Below are 19,993 nucleotides of genomic sequence, written 5' to 3' on the forward strand. Positions count from 1 at the left end.
CTCATATTGCAGATCGAGAAAAATCTATAATATTATTTATTGAAGATAATTCTAATCACTTTGAACTTATAGAAGTGGATTATATAGTCTCGCATACCTTCCAGTAACTTTAGTAGTATGTGTGATTTAAAATATAAAGTGAATCTAGAATACAATGCCAATCAATAAATTGTGCACATGCAACATAACATATGTCAAATAACGTCACTGAAAGCGATTTAAAAACTGAAAATCATCTCTGTGTCTCTGTGTTTGACCAGAGAATGTGTATACCTTTTCCGCTTCAAATATCTTATCTGACCATTAACAAGTGGCACCTTGCTATTGAAAGGTCTTCACAACGACTGGGGCATAATTGGATATAGCATTATATTTTGATAATGAGTCTGTCCTAATGACTTCACGAAACATGTGGAAAACGATGAAGTGAACTTCACTATGACACACGTATATATGAAGTTTACCTGTTCTTCACGTTTTTTGGCAAGTTCGAGGTCCTCAAAATCTTTCTCCATTGCGACATATATGTCATTCAGTTCTAGAAAATAATTGGAGCATTAGTATAAACCAACCTTTATGGTTGCATATCTATATGAGTGGGTTCAGTAAAGATCACATACTATCAGGATATTTGGATTAAATTAGCATACCAACAATGAATATAAAACTCTTTATGCAATTTATAATTGTGATGTTGGGGAAATTCTGATTTTTTAAGTGTGAAATTATTATTGTTAATATGCTCGAGCTTTGTTTTCCATTTTATTGAGAGGTATGACAACAACGTGTCATATGTAAATATGTTTTTAAATTGACAATTACAGACTTTGGTCTTGGACTTTCCAAGCTTTTCTCTGGAAGTTTGAAATGGTCTTTAAATACATTAAAATGATAATTTTCAACTGCAAATTGTTAATTGGCCCAAAAGCACAATTCAAGAGTTATCCTGGACATGATCGTATTCATGCAACAGCACCTTGTTGAGTAAACAAGAAACAACACTTTGAAAAGGGTCTAGGCTCGTACCATGGCCAGTGTGAATCAGGTCATTCTAAAAACACTCTTACCATCTCCGAACTTATATTATTTCGATCACAAATACCCTGAGCTAAAAGAGATACACAGAATGTTGACAAGTTTGTAGCCTTGTTATCCTTTAAGAACAAAATCATACAAGAACATTCGTCAAAAGTTACATCATGAATCATTTGGTAAAAAAAGTCAAAGCTAATGAAATACTCATAATTCATTTTAATGGGATATATGGAAGCTATTGTAGATTCTCTTCTTGTCCTCAACTGTAAATCATCATCATTTGATTAGTATTCATTGGCACATAAAATACACCTGCTACTGACTGACTAGTCAACTGTTTGAGTGTTGCATTCTTTCTTACCGTGATGCGCAGTTTCAACCGTTCTCTTTTCATCTCTAAGACTTGCAGATAACTGTTTGGACGAAAGTTGACAATATCCTTATTATCCTTAAGCATCGTATGTTTTCTTGCTTGTTTGTTAACGCCGCACTCAGCAATATTCCAGCTATATGACGGCAGTCTTATCAAAATCGATTCTGGATCAGACAATCCAGTGATTGAAAACATGAGCCTGATCACCCGATCCCGTTAGTCGCCTGTCATGACAAGCATAGTCGCCGCTTACGGAAAGTATGGGTTGCTGAAAATCAATTCTCACAGGAAATTAAGCATCGAGAGTGAAATTATCAACACTATTTTATAGAAAGATTCAATTCTTGGACGTCAATTGCAAACAATGTTTGCTTATTTCGTCTGAGGCCAGCAGATTTGAAAAGTGCACACTATTATACACAACACCAACATAGAAACACTTATTTTTTAGTGTTATCAATATTTTACCTGTTCTTCTTTTTTCTTGGCAACCTTTAGATCTTTAATCTCTTGCTCCATGGCCTTAATTTTGTCATTTAACGCTGTGAAGAAACAGTTTTAAATGTAACGATTTTGGGCGGGATTTGTTTTGTAGCGTCTGTCAGCACATATGAAACGTAAGTTAGATGTCTGCAGAAATTCACATCAACAACACTTAATGAAACTTCATCCCAAAACATGCCGTTTTTTCGCCACTGCGATTTCGGTGAGTCGGCAAAGACCATACAGAAAATATACATTTCAGCATGAGCTTGACCGAGAAAGGATTTTAACCCTTTGCAACAACATATATTTATCTTCAGTTGTCAAGAGTGTATGATTCAGATTCACAGAAGGGATTTTTTACCTGCTACCAAAGATATTCTTTGCAACTTGAAGTGGTAATTAGCCTGCACAATTTAACATTACTTGACCACCAATCGAACTTAAAGAGTCATTTTTCTTACATGTCTGTTGTCCTTCGGGCCATATGTTTATAACGCTGCTAGATGCCGATGTCTGTTCAGAACAAAATCAACGTAGTGTGATGCTACAAAATATTATTTTGAAACACAAGGAACATGCCTATGAATGTTATAAAACATAGTAGTAGTTTTCAGCTTCATACTTTGCAATAGCTTCAAAGCAATATTTGATGACAGCCATCTGTTCGAGACAAACTATGCATTATTATGATTCATAATACATGTCATGTTTGTATAGATATGCATTAATAACAAACGAGACCTGATTAAGAATACATTTCTTTTCCGTATAAGTGTACCTGTTGTTGCCGTTTTAGATCTGTCGCTTTCTTCTCCAATTCCACAACTTTGTCATTCAGGCCTATAAGATAATCACAACATTCAAATGCAAGAATCAGATGTGTAAAAGTAAAAACAGCATGGAAGTGCCAATTACAGTGCCATAAAATGTAAGCAGGATTATTAGGTACGTACATGTACGTTATAACGTCAGCCGATACCCAATATATCCACCATGCGGAATGACAATCTGTTAGAGACGAAGGTATTGTTTTGAAGACACACTTACAATTTCTCAAACAAACTGCCCTTAAGTATCTTGAGAAGGCATGTACCACTTAGGACACATTCTTCCAAATTCACGGATATCCAGTTACCTTTAGGCCTTGTTATTAAATGTAGGAAGATACAGTATGATATCTGACAGCTGTTTACGTGTATCATTTAGACAATGAGTGGTGATGAAAACCCTTCTATTGCCTTAACAGCATTCGGTTATCACAAGACCATCTCCTTAGATCTTGCATTGTAATTTCTTGAAAACAGTGTAGGCTACCACTTGTGAGGATAAGTCATTTTAGTTCTTTTATGAGAGCTTCATTTAAGTTCTCTAATGTTTTGGTTTGTCCTGGTTAATCATCCGGGTTATAGTCAGTGCATGGACAAGCACGTGGACGTAAGCAGAATGACATGAACTTGTGTAGGGTGTAAATGGCCCATAAAATTTGTAAGTATTAACAATATATTTAAGGAACAACATGTAAATCATAACTAGCAATGCTATAACAAATGTAAATGGTGTAAAAGGGTAAATTGCATGTTGAGAAGGTTGAAGTGTGTATCACAGATGTTTCGTTTAAAATCCGGAAAATAATGTTGAAAATAACATAACATGTACTTACTACCTTAGTTACAAGTTGTAATATTTCCCATTTGTTTTTATTATAGCTTGTACCTGTCAACAATAGGCCTTACAATCAAAGGGCCAGCAAAGGAATTTGAAGGAAAGACATTATACAAAATATCTGTCAATGATTCAAGACTGAATCAAAATGTATTCATCAATCTATGCTGAAGTTATAAAATAAACCATTCAAGACAGTGTACTGTAATCCACATTAATACGTTTGATACATCACAACATTTAAAACGCCCGACTCTGGTTTTAATGGTAGGTATTCCTTGGGGATCTGATGTTTAATGTGTAATGTTTTCTGAGGGAAGATGATCACCAAAACGTAGCAATCAGCACGTGAATTGCATGGTGCATGACATTTGCAGATTGCAGTATCTTCTTAAGCTCAACATCGCCTATAAAAGATGTTCTCTGACAGCCCAGTTTATTGTAACCCACAATGCCGGGTAGACGATTGTCAGAAGCAGTCAAGTGGCAGATTATTGGCCTTCATGGAGCAGGTCTTTCGTTCAAGGCGATTGGCAGAAGAACCGGACATCACTACTCAACAATAAGCCGTTTGGTCAGAAAACACGCACAAACTAATGATGTAAGGAATCGCAGACCCTCTGGCAGACCACGTAAGACCACAGTTAGAGATGACAGAGCGTTGTTGAGGGTGGTAAGGCGTCATCCATTTGCTACAAGCACAACCTTGAAACGTCTTTGGCTTCCTCGTCAACAGTTCAGTACCCAGACCGTGAGAAATCGTCTTAAAGCTGCAGGGTTGAAGTCCACAAGGGTTATCAAGCGACCTAAACTCACAGACAACCACAAACGACTACGTATAGCCTGGTGTAGACTGAGACAGAACTGGAACTTGAGGTCCTGGAGAAGAGTCCACTGGTCGGACGAAAGTAGGTTCCTTCTGCATGTTGTGGATGGCAGAGTGAGAGTATGGAGGCGTCCTGGAACAGCTTATACTGCAAGAAACATCATGCCAACTGTACCATATGGAGGTGGATCTGTTATGGTCTGGGGATGCTTCTCATTTGATTGTAAGCTTGATTTAGTGACCATACGAGGCAACTTGACAGGGGAGCGCTACATCCAAGAGGTGCTGAATCCAGTTGTGGTGCCCCATTTTGACAATCATCCACTGGCCACCAGACCGATATTCATGGATGACAATGCCAGACCACATCGTTCACGAGCTGTGACCCAGGTTATCCACAACAATGCTCTGACGCAGATTCCATGGCCAGCAATGAGTCCAGATCTGAATCCTCTGGAACATGTATGGGACATTTTGGGACGCCTGATTTATCGTCGGGACCCTCCTCCACAGAACGTGCGTGAATTGGAAGCAGCATTACACGAGGAGTGGCAGCAGCTGCCCATGGAGCGATTCCAACGTCTGGTGAGGAGTATGAGACGAAGACTTCAAGCTGTGATCCAAGTGCTTGGTGGAAGTTCTCGATATTGACTTACTGTGTTCGTCAAATCTCCATATGACATTCTTACCCTATTGGATGAATTTGGTCACTAAAAATTATTGAGATGTCACCATACTTAATGCGTCTTCGTTGTTCGTTCATTTTTCGTAAAAGTTCAGCATGAGATTATTACATGCCATAAGGCCATGGAATACCCCATTTAAGTTCATTGTATAGACAATACACTGGTTTGTTGGTATACACGAAATCCTGGTTATAATATTAATTCGGTTATCTTTACACCCTTTCAAAACACCCCTCCATAAAAAAGGAAAGGGGGGTGCAACACTTTTTTTACTGTGTATATATTTATCTGCAGTTGTCAAGAGTGTATGATTCAGATTCACCTGCTACCTGCTACCAAAGTTATTCTTTGCAACTTGAAGTAGTAATTAGCCTGCACAATTTATCATCAATTGACCACCAATCGAACTTAAAGAGTCATTTTTCTTACTTGTCTGTTGTCCTTCGGGCCATATGTTTTTAACGCTGCTAGATGCCGATGTCTGTTCAGAACAAAATCAACATAGTGTGATGCTACAAAATATCATTTTGAAACACAAGGAACATGCCTATGAATGTTATAAAACATAGTAGTAGTTTTCAGCTTCATGCTTTGCAATAGCTTCAAAGCAATATTTGATGACAGTCATCTGTTCGAGACAAACTATGCATTATTATGATTCATAATACATTTTGTATAGTCATGTTTGTATAGATATGCATTAATAACAAACGAGACCTGATTAAGAATACATTTCTTGTCCGTATAAGTGTACCTGTTGTTGCCGTTTTAGATCTGTCACTTTCTTCTCCATTTCCACAACTTTGTCATTCAGTCCTATAAGATAATCACAACATTCAAATGCAAGAATCGGATGTGTAAAAGTGAAAACAGCATGAAAGTGCCAGTTACAGTGCCATAAAATGTAAGCAGGATTATTAGGTACGTACATGTACATGTACGTTATAACGTCAGGTGATACCCAATATATCCACCATGCGGAATGACAATCTGTTAGAGACGAAGGTATTGTTTTGAAGACACACTTACAATTTCTTAAACAAACTTCCCTTAAGTATCTTGAGAAGGCATGTACCACTTAGGACACATTCTTCCAACTTCACGGATATCCAGTTACCTTTAGGCCTTAATATTACATGTAGGAAGATACAGTATGATATCTGACAGCTGTTTACGTGTATCATTTAGACAATGAGCGGTGATGAAAACCCTTCTATTGCCTTAACAGCATTCGGTTATCACAAGACCATCTCCTTAGATCTTGCATTGTAATTTCTTGAAAACAGTGTAGACTGAACATGGTACGGTGACAAACGCATTTGTATCCGCGTATGCAACATGTCTCGCTTTCTTATGGAGTATATAGACAATTCCCATACGTCAGGTGTTTACTTCTAGAAGTGTTTATCTGCGTTTTATCATGTATCTTTTGGCTTGTGTGTTTGTAGTTACGTTTACATGGTTATGCATATAGATTAGAAATGCCTATAACCTTACACAAAAGAATAACACGTGAGCATATAAACAACATATCTAGCAAAATGGCCAATTTGTATTACATATTAACTATAAGGTCCTCTTGTAGATGTTCCTGAAGGTGTACTTTAGAAAACAAGCATTAATTTGCGTACGAAATCATGCAGATTGTTTTTACCATTTATCAAATTTCGCCAGAAAAGTAAATGTTATCACATCCTTTGTCAAGCACTTGGTAATAAGATTACGTTTACCTTTTAATCATCATTTCGGTATAACATTTTAATTTTGAAAAGGTGGGATGTTCAAGGTCAGATGTTATCTTAAATGAAATCGCTCATTACTAAAATACGAATAACCCTTTGTCACTAACGAACTACGAATTAAATTAGGAACTCTTGGATTGACTTCAAAATGTAGTTTTCGAAATCTGAAGAGGAAGATTATTAAAATGTAAAACCGATGTTAAAAGCAAAGTAACAGCTTTTGTAACTATGTAATTAATTTTATCACCTTGTTGTGCAGATTCAGCCTTTTCTTTTTCAAGTCGAAGATTTGCGGATATCTGTGGGGGAAAAAGTTTAGAAAAGCATTATCTTGTGTTGTCATCAGTTTACTTTACTACATATCATAGTTTTCTATTCCACACAAGGAAAAAAACAATAAAAGTAAATCACTCTTTTTACACTAAAACGTGTAACAATCCACACTGCTACGTGACAATCTCTAATACGCAATATTTGTTGGGCAGTATTATGATGAACATGGCGCATACAAGATCATGTAAAATAACAATACAGTCTATACCCAGTACAAAGAGATCCCAATCTGGGACATGTGATGCAGAATGTGTTTATGAGTAGAGTATGTAAAGTTTACCTGTTCTTCATTTTTCTTGGCCACCTTAAGATCTTTAATCATTTGCTCCATGGCCTTAATTTTGTCATTCAGCGCTGTAAAGAAACAGTTTTAAAGGACACGATTTTGGGCGGGATTTGTTTTGTAGCGTCTGTCAGCACATATGAAACGTAAGTAAGATGTCTGCAGAAATTCACATCAACAACACTTATCAAACTTCATCCAAAAACATGCCGTTATTTCGCCACTGCGATTTCGGTGAGAGTCGGCAAAGACCATACAGAAAATATACATTTCAGCATGAGCTTGACCGAGAAAGGATTTTTACCCTTTGCAACAACATAGATTTATCTTCGGTTGTCAAGAGTGTATGATTCAGATTCACAGAAGGGATTTTTTACCTGCTACCAAAGTTATTCTTTGCAACTTGAAGTAGTATGTAGCCTGCACAATTTAACATTACTTGACCACCAATCGAACTTAAAGAGTCATTTTTCTTACATGTCTGTTGTCCTTCGGGCCATATGTTTATAACGCTGCTAGATGCCGATGTCTGTTCAGAACAAAATCAACGTAGTGTGATGCTACAAAATATTATTTTGAAACACAAGGAACATGCCTATGAATGTTATAAAACATAGTAGTAGTTTTCAGCTTCATACTTTGCAATAGCTTCAAAGCAATATTTGATGACAGTCATCTGTTCGAGACAAACTATGCATTCTTATGATTCATAATACATGTCATGTTTGTATAGCTATGCATTAATAACAAACGAGACCTGATTAAGAATACATTTCTTTTCCGTATAAGTGTACCTGTTGTTGCCGTTTTAGATCTGTCGCTTTCTTCTCCAATTCCATAACTTTCTCATTCAGTCCTATAAGATAATCACAACATTAAAATGCAAGTATCAGATGTGTAAAAGTGAAAACAGCATGAAAGTGCCAATTACAGTGCCATAAAATGTAAGCAGGATTATTAGGTACGTACATGTACGTTATAACGTCAGCTGATACCCAATATATCCACCATGTGGAATGACAATCTGTTAGAGACGAAGGAATTGTTTTGAAGACACACTTACAATTTCTTAAACAAACTTCCCTTAAGTATCTTGAGAAGGCATGTACCACTTAGGAAACGTTCTTCCAACTTCTCGGATATCCAGTTACCTTTAGGCCTTAATATTACATGTAGGAAGATACAGTATGATATCTGACAGCTGTTTACGTGTATCATTTAGACAATGAGTGGTGATGAAAACCCTTCTATTGCCTTAACAGCATTCAGTTATCACAAGACCATCTCCTTAGATCTTGCATTGTAATTTCTTGAAAACAGTGTAGATGTTAAAAGCACAGTAACAGCTTTTGTGACTATGTAATTAATTTTATCACCTCGTTGTGCAGATTCAGCCTTTTCTTTTTCAAGTCGAAGATTTGCGGATATCTGTGGGAGAAAAAAGTTTAGAATAGCATTATCTTGTGTTGTCATCAGTTTATATTACTACATATCATAGTTTTCTATTCCACTCAAGGAAAAAAACAATAAAAGTAAATCACTCTTTTTACACTAAAACGTGTAACAATCCACACTGCTACGTGACAATCTCTAATACGCAATATTTGTTGGGCAGTATTATGATGAACATGGCGCATACAAGATCATGTAAAATAACAATACAGTCTATACCCAGTACAAAGAGATCCCAATCAGGGACATGTGATGCAGAACGTGTTTATGAGTAGAGTATGTAAAGTTTACCTGTTCTTCATTTTTCTTGGCCACCTTAAGATCTTTAATCTCTTGCTCCATGGCCTTAATTTTGTCATTCAGCGCTGTAAAGAAACAGTTTTAAAGGACACGATTTTGGGCGGGATTTGTTTTGTAGCGTCTGTCAGCACATATGAAACGTAAGTTAGATGTCTGCAAAATTCACAAGTCATCAACAATACTTATGAAACTTCATCCAAAAACATGCCGTTATTTCGCCACTGCGATTTCGGTGAGAGTCGGTCAAGGCAATACAGAAAATATACATTTCAGCATGAGCTTGACCGAAAAAGGATTTTAACCCTTTGCAAGAACATATATTTATCTTCAGTTGTCAAGAGTGTATGATTCAGATTCTTAGAAGGGATTTTTTACCTGCCACCAAAGTTATTCTTTGCAACTTGAAGCAGTAATTACCCTGCACAATTTATCATCACTTGACCACCAATCGAACTTAAAGGGGCACTGATCTAACGGACTGGTTGTTGCCTTGTTTTTCCCCCGTGAGTACCCGGATGATACGCATCGCAACTGAGCGTGACCAGAGACTTGGGTACCGTCTGCAAGGACAGCTAAATAAACTTGGAGGCTGGAGGCAATATTTGTTTTACGCATTTTTGAACACTGATTGGTTAACTGTGATCTATAAAGATTTCGACAAAGGGCGCATGTTAATTCATTTCTTCAGCCTAAACAAACAGACAAAAAGAACAAGGGAGCTCATCGGATGTCGTCATTTGGAAATACCCCAGATGGTTATAGTTAAATTCTAAAAACAGTATCCATGCAGTGAAAGCATTTTCAGATTTCGGCTTGCGTCGATAATACGATTACTACTCCCTTGTTGTCATCCACGTTTTCTCGTATAACCCTACACTTGTGTATTTGTCGTCATTCACTTGATGCTCAGTTAATGAATTTATTACAGGTACAATTAGTGGTAGCACCACTTATATTACCTGACAAAGGTTCCCATTTGGCATTTATTGTGTCTGGGGTAATTATTCAATCTAAATCCAGGTTTGAAGTGAGGTGAAATGTGTGTTATGTAATACGCACGTGGCAGTCCAGCAAGAGATGAATGATCAGTTGATTTCCATTTTTTTGTAAATCAACGGATCGTTCCTAGTCATCAAAGGATTAACAGAAAATACGTTGATTGATTAATCACTGTTATCTTGCACAGTGGATATGTCAAGAGTGAGTGTTTACATGTCTAGGTTTACTAAAACAAAGGGAATACACTCATATCATGGCGAGAAGTGCCGATGTAAAAACAACATACTTTGTTCAAAGGATTAACTGATAATACGTTGATTGATTGATCATTGTTATCTATCACTCAATGGAATTTTTAGGAACCGTGGACGCTATGAAAATAGTTGTCACGTGGGCTTTCTCAGCCGACCATTGAGACTTGACACCTATGTAAAACACCTGAAACAATCCAAGGGATCAGTTGAGAAACGAACACAGATTATAATATCCCGAAACGATATATATCTTTTAAAATATTTGATTGTTACTGAGACACGTGACATCGAATAAGTTTCTTTGTACAGCTGCAGACGAGTGGGATATTGTTCCTTTGTGTGGATATTCACGGATACATTCCTCGAACAAGGAAGCTGCCTAAAACTTATACACATAAATTTGGTAGGTTGTAATTATGATATCTGCATTTTGTTTTCCAGACCTTCATTTGAACCGATTCGTTCTTGTTTCCCTACGTCTTGGTTGGGAAATTCTTCAATGCGCGATAGTCGTTGTCACAGGTCTTTTCCTTTGTAAGCGTGTATATATTACCGTCAATTTGTAAAATGTGATTCTCTCAGGCAATTTATAAAATGTGTAAATATTTCAGTCATTTTGACTAAAAAATCTGTCCAGATTGATCAAGACGATCAAAAGGGCCTACACACATCACAACAGATTATTATGTAGGATTAAAAGCAAAACAACTTAGAATGTACTTTTCAACGTTACATTTTCAGTCTCTTGGTGATGACATTAAACATCAAAATGTTTGGAATTCGTTGTCATAATAATACAGATGGAAATGTTTTTCAGTCACTTTATAAAAAAACAGAATATTTAGACGTTTAATAAATGTGTTACACATTTGACAGTAAAAAAATATACACACTATAAAAAAGCATATGCTCAGGTGAAATATATACTTTGTGTTGCAAGTCAAAATAGTGTAAACGAAAATCGCAAAATTACCAAGCAAGTGACTTATCAAAACTTCGTCACCATTACCGATGCTACCCACAAAGATACCTACATTTCTTTATTATCTCGAAAACTGTATTTCATTTTGTTGATCAATGTGACCATACGCCCTTATTACTACCCATAAAAGTGACTAATGCGCTTAAGAATGGCGCAGCAGAGGTCGCGAACTAGTCTAGATTTCTGCTATACATCCGGGTCCTCACTGGGAAAAAACAATAACAAAGGCAACAAACAGTCCCGGGGAATTGCGTTAGATCAGTGCCCCTTTAAAGAGTCATTTTTTTTGGTATGATGTTTTGAGCGCCAACGACCTTGAAGGTCGATAGGGGCAGAATGGAAAATTTCAAGTGTGACTTTTTGTGATTAGTAGTGCGTAATACCGCCATGATTTGTCAAACATTCATTCACTCGACCAGGCATAAGGCGTATTAGTCTCCCAATGGAGATTTAAGCGAGTCTGTCCCACTATTCTTGCAGCTCCTGGCCAAGTTCAGATAACGTGGTCGGCGGCCTTTAAAGTTGACGCACGCGTCTCCTTATCATGTCCTAGACGTGTTAAATAGGCGAAAGGTCTAGGCTCATTGCTGGCCATGGCATTCTATAGATGTGCTGCTGGAGATGGGTATAAACGATTTGTGCACGGAAAGACAAACCGAACAAAAAAAAAGGTGTCAGTATTGTGTCCCGATGATACTGTACAGTGGCCCTTCCTTGCACAATATGGAGTGGGGTTTGCTCAGTCTCCCATCCACCCACAAATCATAACCGATCCAAGCCAAATCTGTCATGAGGACTCAGATTGACATTAGCTTAACCTTCATCTCATAGACAACCACACCTATCAAGGAGGCACAAAATGAAACGGGACGCATCTGAAAAATGACACGTGACCAGCGACAATTACCAAAGTGAAGACGCTGTGTACACGACGTGCTTCTGTTGTTTAATATGCTGATTTGTAAGGGGCGGCACAACACCTGGCCGGCGAGCATGGAAATGAGCTGAATGAAAATGATTTCTAATCGTCTCTCCCGTAACCCGTACTCTTGTAGTCTGATGAAAGTTTGCATCAATTTGATTCGACGTTTGACCTCGATTTCGTAAGGCCTGGTATCGGATCAATCGATCCTGTACTCTTTTTTGTTGACCTGGGACTTCCTGAACGGGGTGGTTCGTCAACATGTTTTTTTTTTGTTTCCTGTTCCATAGTCTGCTAATCACAGATTATGAAACATTCTGCCAGATGTCTGCCAGTTTCCAGCATGGCCACACCCCGTTCTCGCTTTGCGCGTTGCAGACGCCTCATCGCTAGTTTATCACAAGCAAGAAAGAAATCAAGTAATACAAAATCAAGAATGACATCCTGCGCACGTGTGTAGTGCTACTACATGCATCACGTGCAAAATAAAGGCTGTGCTTTGGTGTTTAAGGTTTACATACATAAACGTTCTTGCATAGGATGTTTGTCGTCAACATACCTTTAGAGGTTCAGATCGATTTGTCCAAAAGGAAAGCAAATTTCATCTAAAGTTTACTGAGGAAACAATATGTGAAATGATGGATGACCTCATTGATAATATCCATGCGAAATTCGTGCAAGAAGAAGGTACCAGTACTCTCCTTCCTAGTGATTAGTTTCTTTATGCATATAAATCATTATTTTTGCTCGGGTTTGCAAAATCAAAGCAAGAAAATTTGGCCAAGAAGTTGAAGTTCAGCTTTAGGCATATCGATGATCAGATACCATTCAATAATGGTCAAATAGCCAATCCCCTTCCATTGATATACCTATCTGGAATAGAAATAAATGAAACCAGAGACAGAAGTGACTCATCTGTTTCATAGTTAGATTCCTTCATAAAGATTCAGAGTGACAAAACACTCCCCACAAGACTGTATGACAAGACGGATAACTGCATATTTCCAATTGTCAACTTTCTCTTTATGTCAAGCACTTTTCTAGCAGCCCCAGCCTTTGGTGTCTACATTTGAAACTTTTGAGGTGCAACCAAGCATGTTTGAAGATCCACAAAGATTTCAGAGAGCATCATACAGCTCTTGCTCAAAGGCTCAAATTCACAACATTTAAGGCGTCAGTAAAACTAAAACTTGTTACAGAGATGTGGAGCATATTCAAGCATCTGTGACAAGAAATGATGTCCGATGCAAATCCCTATTTTGACTTGTACCATATGTTCCCGTGAACATTTCAGAGAATATTTTGGTAATTGATACATCGATGCTGTATTCGTCATTTATACTTATATATGTTATTTCGCATTACCTTCCATTCCATTCAATTATACTGTTCTGATATGGCAAGATTCATGTACTGAAATTTACAATTTAGTGATACCAAATCTATCAAAAACATAAAATGGAAATTTCACAACTTTTTTTTATACTTTTATTGGGATTGTTAAGTAACTAGTTGTAATTGTTCAATCTTACCAACGTTTGCAGCTTCAACCCTTTGCTTTTCATCCCTGAGGCCTGCAACTATCTGTTGTGACGAAGATTTGTTTTCATGGTGTTAGCATCATAATACTTGAACACAAGTAATAATTTACGTTTTTACTATTACAATCGAACAAACACAAACAAAACATTAATATGTGTACACATACTTACCTCTTCTTGCTGTGTTTGTTCAAGTTTAAGATCTGCTATCAACTTCTCTAAAGCCTTCAGTTTGACTGTTCGTTCAGTCAGATCTATAAAATAATTACAGTTCAAATTACAAAATAATCTTCAAATCACACGTGCAAAGTGCAAACAGATCAAAATTGGGGGAAAAAAGGAAAATATGTGTTGAGCCCCACTACTAACCACACATATACCTAAATTACATAACAGTGGCTCAGTAATGGTCATGGGAAGTTTCAGTTTTCAGTATGGTCAAAACGCAAAGGTCAAAATAAAGGTCAGCGTTTGCGAGATCGCGACAAACTGAGCACATGTGTTGACACCTTCCACGAACGACACATTTCATTTTAGACACAATCATAAGTCAATAATGTCCATTAAGAGCCTTTCCAATTTAGCTGCCGTGGTGGCCATTTTGACATTTGGATTCGGACATGTTGAAAAAATTAGGGTGTCACCATGAATGGGAATAGACATGTGAAGTTTCTGAGGAGATAATGTTTACAGTGTGAGCAAATGCATTTTGAGAGAATTCAGGCCTATGGGCGAAGTGCAAAGGTCAAATAAAGGTCATCGGGAGATCTCGAAAAACGGGACATGGGTCTGGAATCCCACTACTGCCTACACATATGCACATTTTCATTATATTTTGAATGTAAAATACCTGAGAAAAGTAAATACATATTTTTACCCATGGCAGACATATTTAAAATGGGGTCCAAACCTCTTCAACAAACTGGGATGTCATCTTTGGTGGGAACAGGTATGTGGAGTATCTGTTTCATTAGGCCAGTTATTTCTGAGGAGGAGATGTTTACGACTGGCTATGTACTTACTTGGCCTTCAGTGAGATGAGCTAAAACGCATTACCTTCCATTCCATTCCATCACGCTTTACTGATATGGCAAGATTCATGTACTGAATTTTACAATTTAGTGATACCAAATCTATGAAAAACATAAAATGGAAATTTCACAACCTTTTTATATTTCTATTGGGATTGTTAAGTAACTAGTTGTAATTTTCAACCTTACCAACGTTTGCAGCTTCAACCCTTTGCTTTTCATCCCTGAGGCCTGCAACTATCTGTTGTGACGAAGATTTGTTTTCATGGTATTAGCATCATAATACTAGAACACTAGTAATAATTTACGTTTTTACTATTACAATCGAACAAACACAAACAAAACATTAATATGTGTACACATACTTACCTCTTCTTGCTGTGTTATTTCAAGTTCAAGATCTGCTATCAACTTCTCTAAAGCCTTCAGTTCGACTGTTTGTTCTATAAACATAAGTACCTTAAGCCATAAGTTTGTCAGTCAGATCTATAAAATAATTACAGTTCTAATTTAAACGAGTGCATGCAATTCATCAACAATGTGATGTGATGGTAAATATATACATACACCAAACTCATCCACATCCTTTCCATCAACTATGAACTAGCAATAGTTTTTCCAATCATCACGCCTATGTGTACCAGTAGTATAGGTAATAGGGGTTCTGCCGCAACTCCACTGGAGCAGGATTCATATACCTATACCACCACTACAGAGGGAATTTTTTATGCCAAAATGACTATGCGATTTAACGATAGTCATGAGATTGACTCCAGCTCACCAATACCTGGGGCCAATCATTGCTTTAGATGAGTCTAAATGGTAATAAAAAATATTCTTTATTATTTTTATCGATAAAGCGATATTCAACATTTTTATTAAGTTCTTCGTTCATTTTACTAGGAGACCAGACTATATAACTACACTCTTTTTGTAAATTGATAAGAAACAATTGATAACCGTATTTGGTTGGTTTGACATCACTGATATAATAAAAACCTTGTGGTAATTCTCTCCATTGAATAGCTTTCTCCATTATTATATATGTATGTAAGCATTTGTCTAAATGTGATCAAACGATAGTAAGCAATCTATTTTTAATCTCCAACCAGTTCTTTGGTTTTGGCACGGAATAATTGACGCGCTTGTTGCCTCCCCTGTTCTATGAACTTTTTTTTCTCGTCTTCGCTAATACCACTGGTCTTACGAGATTTTGATCGAATCTCCTGCTTCATTTCGTTGTATTTGGTGAGTTCCGACAGCACTAAACGAAACTCATCCTCGGATATCTTACAATCGGCCAATGCTGTCGAAATATGATCCTCAATGCTGTTCAACTTTGCTTCGGCGAGTATCCGAATACTATCGTGTTTTAATGCTTTCTTTTGCAACCTACGAGAAATGAATTTTATCGCTATTCCTGCCAGTCCCGAGACTCCAGCGGCTATTTCCATGCCGAGCACGATAGGCGCGGCGATTATAGTTGATAGTAAACCGATACCCGCTCGACCGAGTCCCATGCCAGATACTACAAGAGCGGTGTCAACTCCGTCCAGAGCATTCACGACTCTGCGATACTTTTTATACAATCCAAGTCTCAACTCCCTATCCTTCCCTATTCGATGTTTTATGTCGCTTATTTGATGTAATCGAAATCCATCAACAGTTTCCATCTTTTCAAATGCTTCACCGAGCGCCGGATATAAACTCATAGTGTATATTACGATCATATAATAGTCTTTAATTGGTCTTGCTTAAATGTTTTGAGACTATACATCAACCTTATCAAATGTATATTATTCGGCAAGAATATCTTAGTAAGAGAAATGCTGTCACTTTTAATAATTTGAACCCCCTCGAGGGTTGCAACGGGCGATGCTCCGATATGAATAATACTGCAACGTTGACGCTCGTGTTTCTTGAGCCATTTAATCGATAGACCTGGTAATATGTTGAAGGCATCTTCCGGTGCCTCTCCGAACAAGACTTCAATAATAAGCGTAGAAATATTAGGTATTGCACTCAGGTTCTGTTTAATTTCTTCGAATTCAGTAATCAAATTTAAAGTAACATTTTTTAAGGACGGACGACTATATAACATATGACCTGGGTTTTCTGACAGGGGAGTGACCAACACACTTTTTCGTTTTGATGGGATATAAGCCGCGAGTACGATGCCACTATTTATTATCTTAGTTAAATTATGTTCCTTACCAATCATCACATAAGGTGGGGTAATGACGATATTCAATAGCCACTCGATGTTTGCTTCGACCATAGTCCATTTTTTATCGTCGTTGCGAGTAATATTGTACGAAGTGTTTTTAAGGAGTCTACTAACATTGACATCGCTAAAATCTCCTAGATTACCCGTGAATGTGACTTCTTTCCGATTGTATACATTATCGTGTAAGTGTAAAGCGTATAACTTACCATTGGTACCGGGTTTATCAAATCCTTCCGTGTCTCCGAGATCGGAAAGCGCAATTGTATTACATTTTCTTACTGTTCCAGGGCCTGATGCATCAACCATTATTTTTAATATGGAGTGTTACACTTAAGTATCCTATATGTACAGGTTGGTGTTTTACATCTAATACAGAAATTTTAAGGTCTGAAATAATACCCCGCTTCAATTTTTTATATTGTAATGACGAGAAAGATTCCGTTCTACCGCTATTATATTTTTCATTTTTCACTGGAACACTTCTGAGCAGAGTTGAAGGACTTTCTAGTTGAATATTATCCGTCGTGCTTATTTGATCAAGATGGATGAACAACTCTTTATAGGGAACTAAATCAGGTAATTTAACCTCCTGATCTGGTAACTTGTTAATTGTACCAACTAAGCGTGTAAATTCAAGTGTAGGTGATGGGTCCAATAAAATTACAGTTTCTTCATGGTCGAATTTCACTGTCCCAGTCGCATCATTTTGTGTGAGACTAATTCCATTAGGCTTAAAAATTTCATCATTGAGTGAGCTTACGCTGTAATACCCATCAGGTATAGTAATGGATTTGCTATTACCATATGAATTTAATATCATTATCCTATTATTATCTTTTGCAGCATTTATATTGGTCCACCTCGGGTAATACGTTACATGAGTTTTTCACTACCCCTGTTTTCACCTGGTATAATCATCTTATTATTTCTTCTCGCAGCATTTATATTGGTCCACAGTGGGTAATACGTTACATCGCATAGAGCTACTTCGAGTTGTCCATCCGAGTTATCGATAGTATGAAGCAGTTCAATAGACTGACCATTTGTTATTCCAGGTAGTGTAACATACATATTAAATATACAATGATACTATATCATAACTTAAACATGAAATCAACTCACATTACTAATCAATCGATTATAGTAACTGCCTCTGGTGCTGAATTTTTCGTTAAATTCCACGATATCTTTGAAAAATACAGTTTCACGGCAACTAACGATAAAATGATTGACGATTGGTTTAACCGTCCGATGCAATTTTGGCAGAATCAGTTAAACTTTGCCGTATGGTGTGCCACAACGGGATGTGGCGTATCTGTTAATGTCCCAGGATTTAAACTATATAAGTCTGTTATATTATTTCACGTGTACTATCAGATTAGACGTATACTTAAAGAAATTAGTGCTCCATTACCGATGGATCCAGCATGGAATCATGCAAATAATCATTATAATAAGAGGGCCTTCGAACGTATTTGTAATGAATTTAATGTTTCTACGAGTAAAGATTGGCGCATTAAAGGACCTAGCCATGGTCTAGGTATTCCGTACAATGGACAAAGAACTATTAAAGATAAAAGCGATTATTTAATTAAAGCGGGTGTGATCCCTTCAGGCTTTGCTCTCTCGAGTAAACAGTTTAGAGCAGATCGTATGAACTTTGAGAACAAAGTTTGTGCATCCAAACGATACAACAGATGCTTGGAATGAATTTCTTAATGATAAAACGGAAAATAATTTTACTAACCCAGGATTTGAAAGAGTTAATGAATCGATAAGAACTTATGTGTGGGCAATTCTCGGAGCACAATCGCAAACACGAACATCCATTATCGGTACTGGGACGGCGTTCGATGCGCAAAAACAGTTTGTCTCAAACGTGGAGGACGCCATTAATTCACCAGTTGACATACCATCGTCTATAAAGCGTTTTCAAGATGCATTACAGTACGCTCAATCCAAAGTGGACTACGTTTATGCGCCGGGACTATACATGTCTCCGAGTAATATGGAACTTAAGATCGGTCAAGTGATAGGCTATAATAATAAAATTGTTATCGCTACCGATCAACAAAAACCAGGTATAAATTCAGATATTAACGTCGAATTAATAACGCAAACGATCACGGGTGAAAAGGGAATAATCAAGCCACAAACACCACATGTTTCACAACCATCTACTAACGCACAAGTGCCACCGCATATTGAGGCTAAAAATCAACAACATATTGATGAAAAAACAGCGCTCGTAGTGGGTGGAGTCTCGGTTGGTTTACTCATGATTTGGTTGTTAAATAGTTCTTAGCGAACACGTACAACAGCCCTGCAATTGCTACGATCAACCCCCACAAGTTTTGACTAAGCCAAGTGGTGGTCTTAGCTAATAAATTCAATAGCCAGGAAACTATACTCCCTATTATACCGGGAAGTGCAGCCGCGGCTTTCTCAGCAAGCTTTCCCAGTGCTGAGCCTAATGCTTTTAAATGCTTTTTTATCCACTCTTTTATACCATTTTTATCGCTAGGAGGTGATCCGCCTCCACCTGTACCACCACCTGTTAACGAGAGAGTCAAAGTCGATATAATAAATCCCAACGCGGTTAAAATACTGGCAATTGTTATTCCCTGTTCTCTGAACAATGTTTTAATTTTATCGGCCAGTGTAGTGTCATCGTTGAGGACTTGATCGATAGTTTCTCGAATACGACTGATTTGCGAACGAAGTGCCTTTCTATTACTTGAAGCTGCTTCGAGGCGGGCCGATCTTTCGTCTTCTAAGATACGCAATCTTTCCGCTACGCGGCGTCTACTGAACTCATCGCCCGCCTGTTCGAGTTTTGTTTTCTCTTGAGCTATATGC

The 19,993-nt window shown here is 37.4% G+C and overlaps 1 protein-coding gene across 1 annotated transcript in view; it reads right to left on the minus strand.

Moving 5' to 3' along the window:
• LOC124121016 (myosin-10-like) overlaps positions 1 to 19,993 on the minus strand; it is a 48,354-nt gene that overhangs the window by 11,056 nt on the left and 17,305 nt on the right. Inside the window, exons 12-28 of the mRNA XM_048391891.1 lie at positions 15,277 to 15,350; positions 15,097 to 15,148; positions 14,048 to 14,130; positions 13,868 to 13,919; positions 9,170 to 9,243; positions 8,803 to 8,854; positions 8,221 to 8,282; positions 7,904 to 7,955; positions 7,424 to 7,497; positions 7,058 to 7,109; positions 5,823 to 5,884; positions 5,498 to 5,549; positions 2,673 to 2,734; positions 2,356 to 2,407; positions 1,877 to 1,950; positions 1,397 to 1,448; positions 465 to 538 (exon numbers count right to left, since the gene is read on the minus strand). Coding sequence (XP_048247848.1) covers positions 465 to 538; positions 1,397 to 1,448; positions 1,877 to 1,950; positions 2,356 to 2,407; positions 2,673 to 2,734; positions 5,498 to 5,549; positions 5,823 to 5,884; positions 7,058 to 7,109; positions 7,424 to 7,497; positions 7,904 to 7,955; positions 8,221 to 8,282; positions 8,803 to 8,854; positions 9,170 to 9,243; positions 13,868 to 13,919; positions 14,048 to 14,130; positions 15,097 to 15,148; positions 15,277 to 15,350 — 1,055 coding nt within the window. The remainder of the gene's footprint in view (positions 1 to 464; positions 539 to 1,396; positions 1,449 to 1,876; positions 1,951 to 2,355; positions 2,408 to 2,672; positions 2,735 to 5,497; positions 5,550 to 5,822; positions 5,885 to 7,057; positions 7,110 to 7,423; positions 7,498 to 7,903; positions 7,956 to 8,220; positions 8,283 to 8,802; positions 8,855 to 9,169; positions 9,244 to 13,867; positions 13,920 to 14,047; positions 14,131 to 15,096; positions 15,149 to 15,276; positions 15,351 to 19,993) is intronic.

This window comes from Haliotis rufescens, unplaced genomic scaffold (assembly GCF_023055435.1).
Source record: "Haliotis rufescens isolate VD_foot unplaced genomic scaffold, xgHalRufe1.0.p SCAF_101, whole genome shotgun sequence".
Lineage (NCBI taxonomy): Eukaryota > Metazoa > Mollusca > Gastropoda > Lepetellida > Haliotidae > Haliotis > Haliotis rufescens.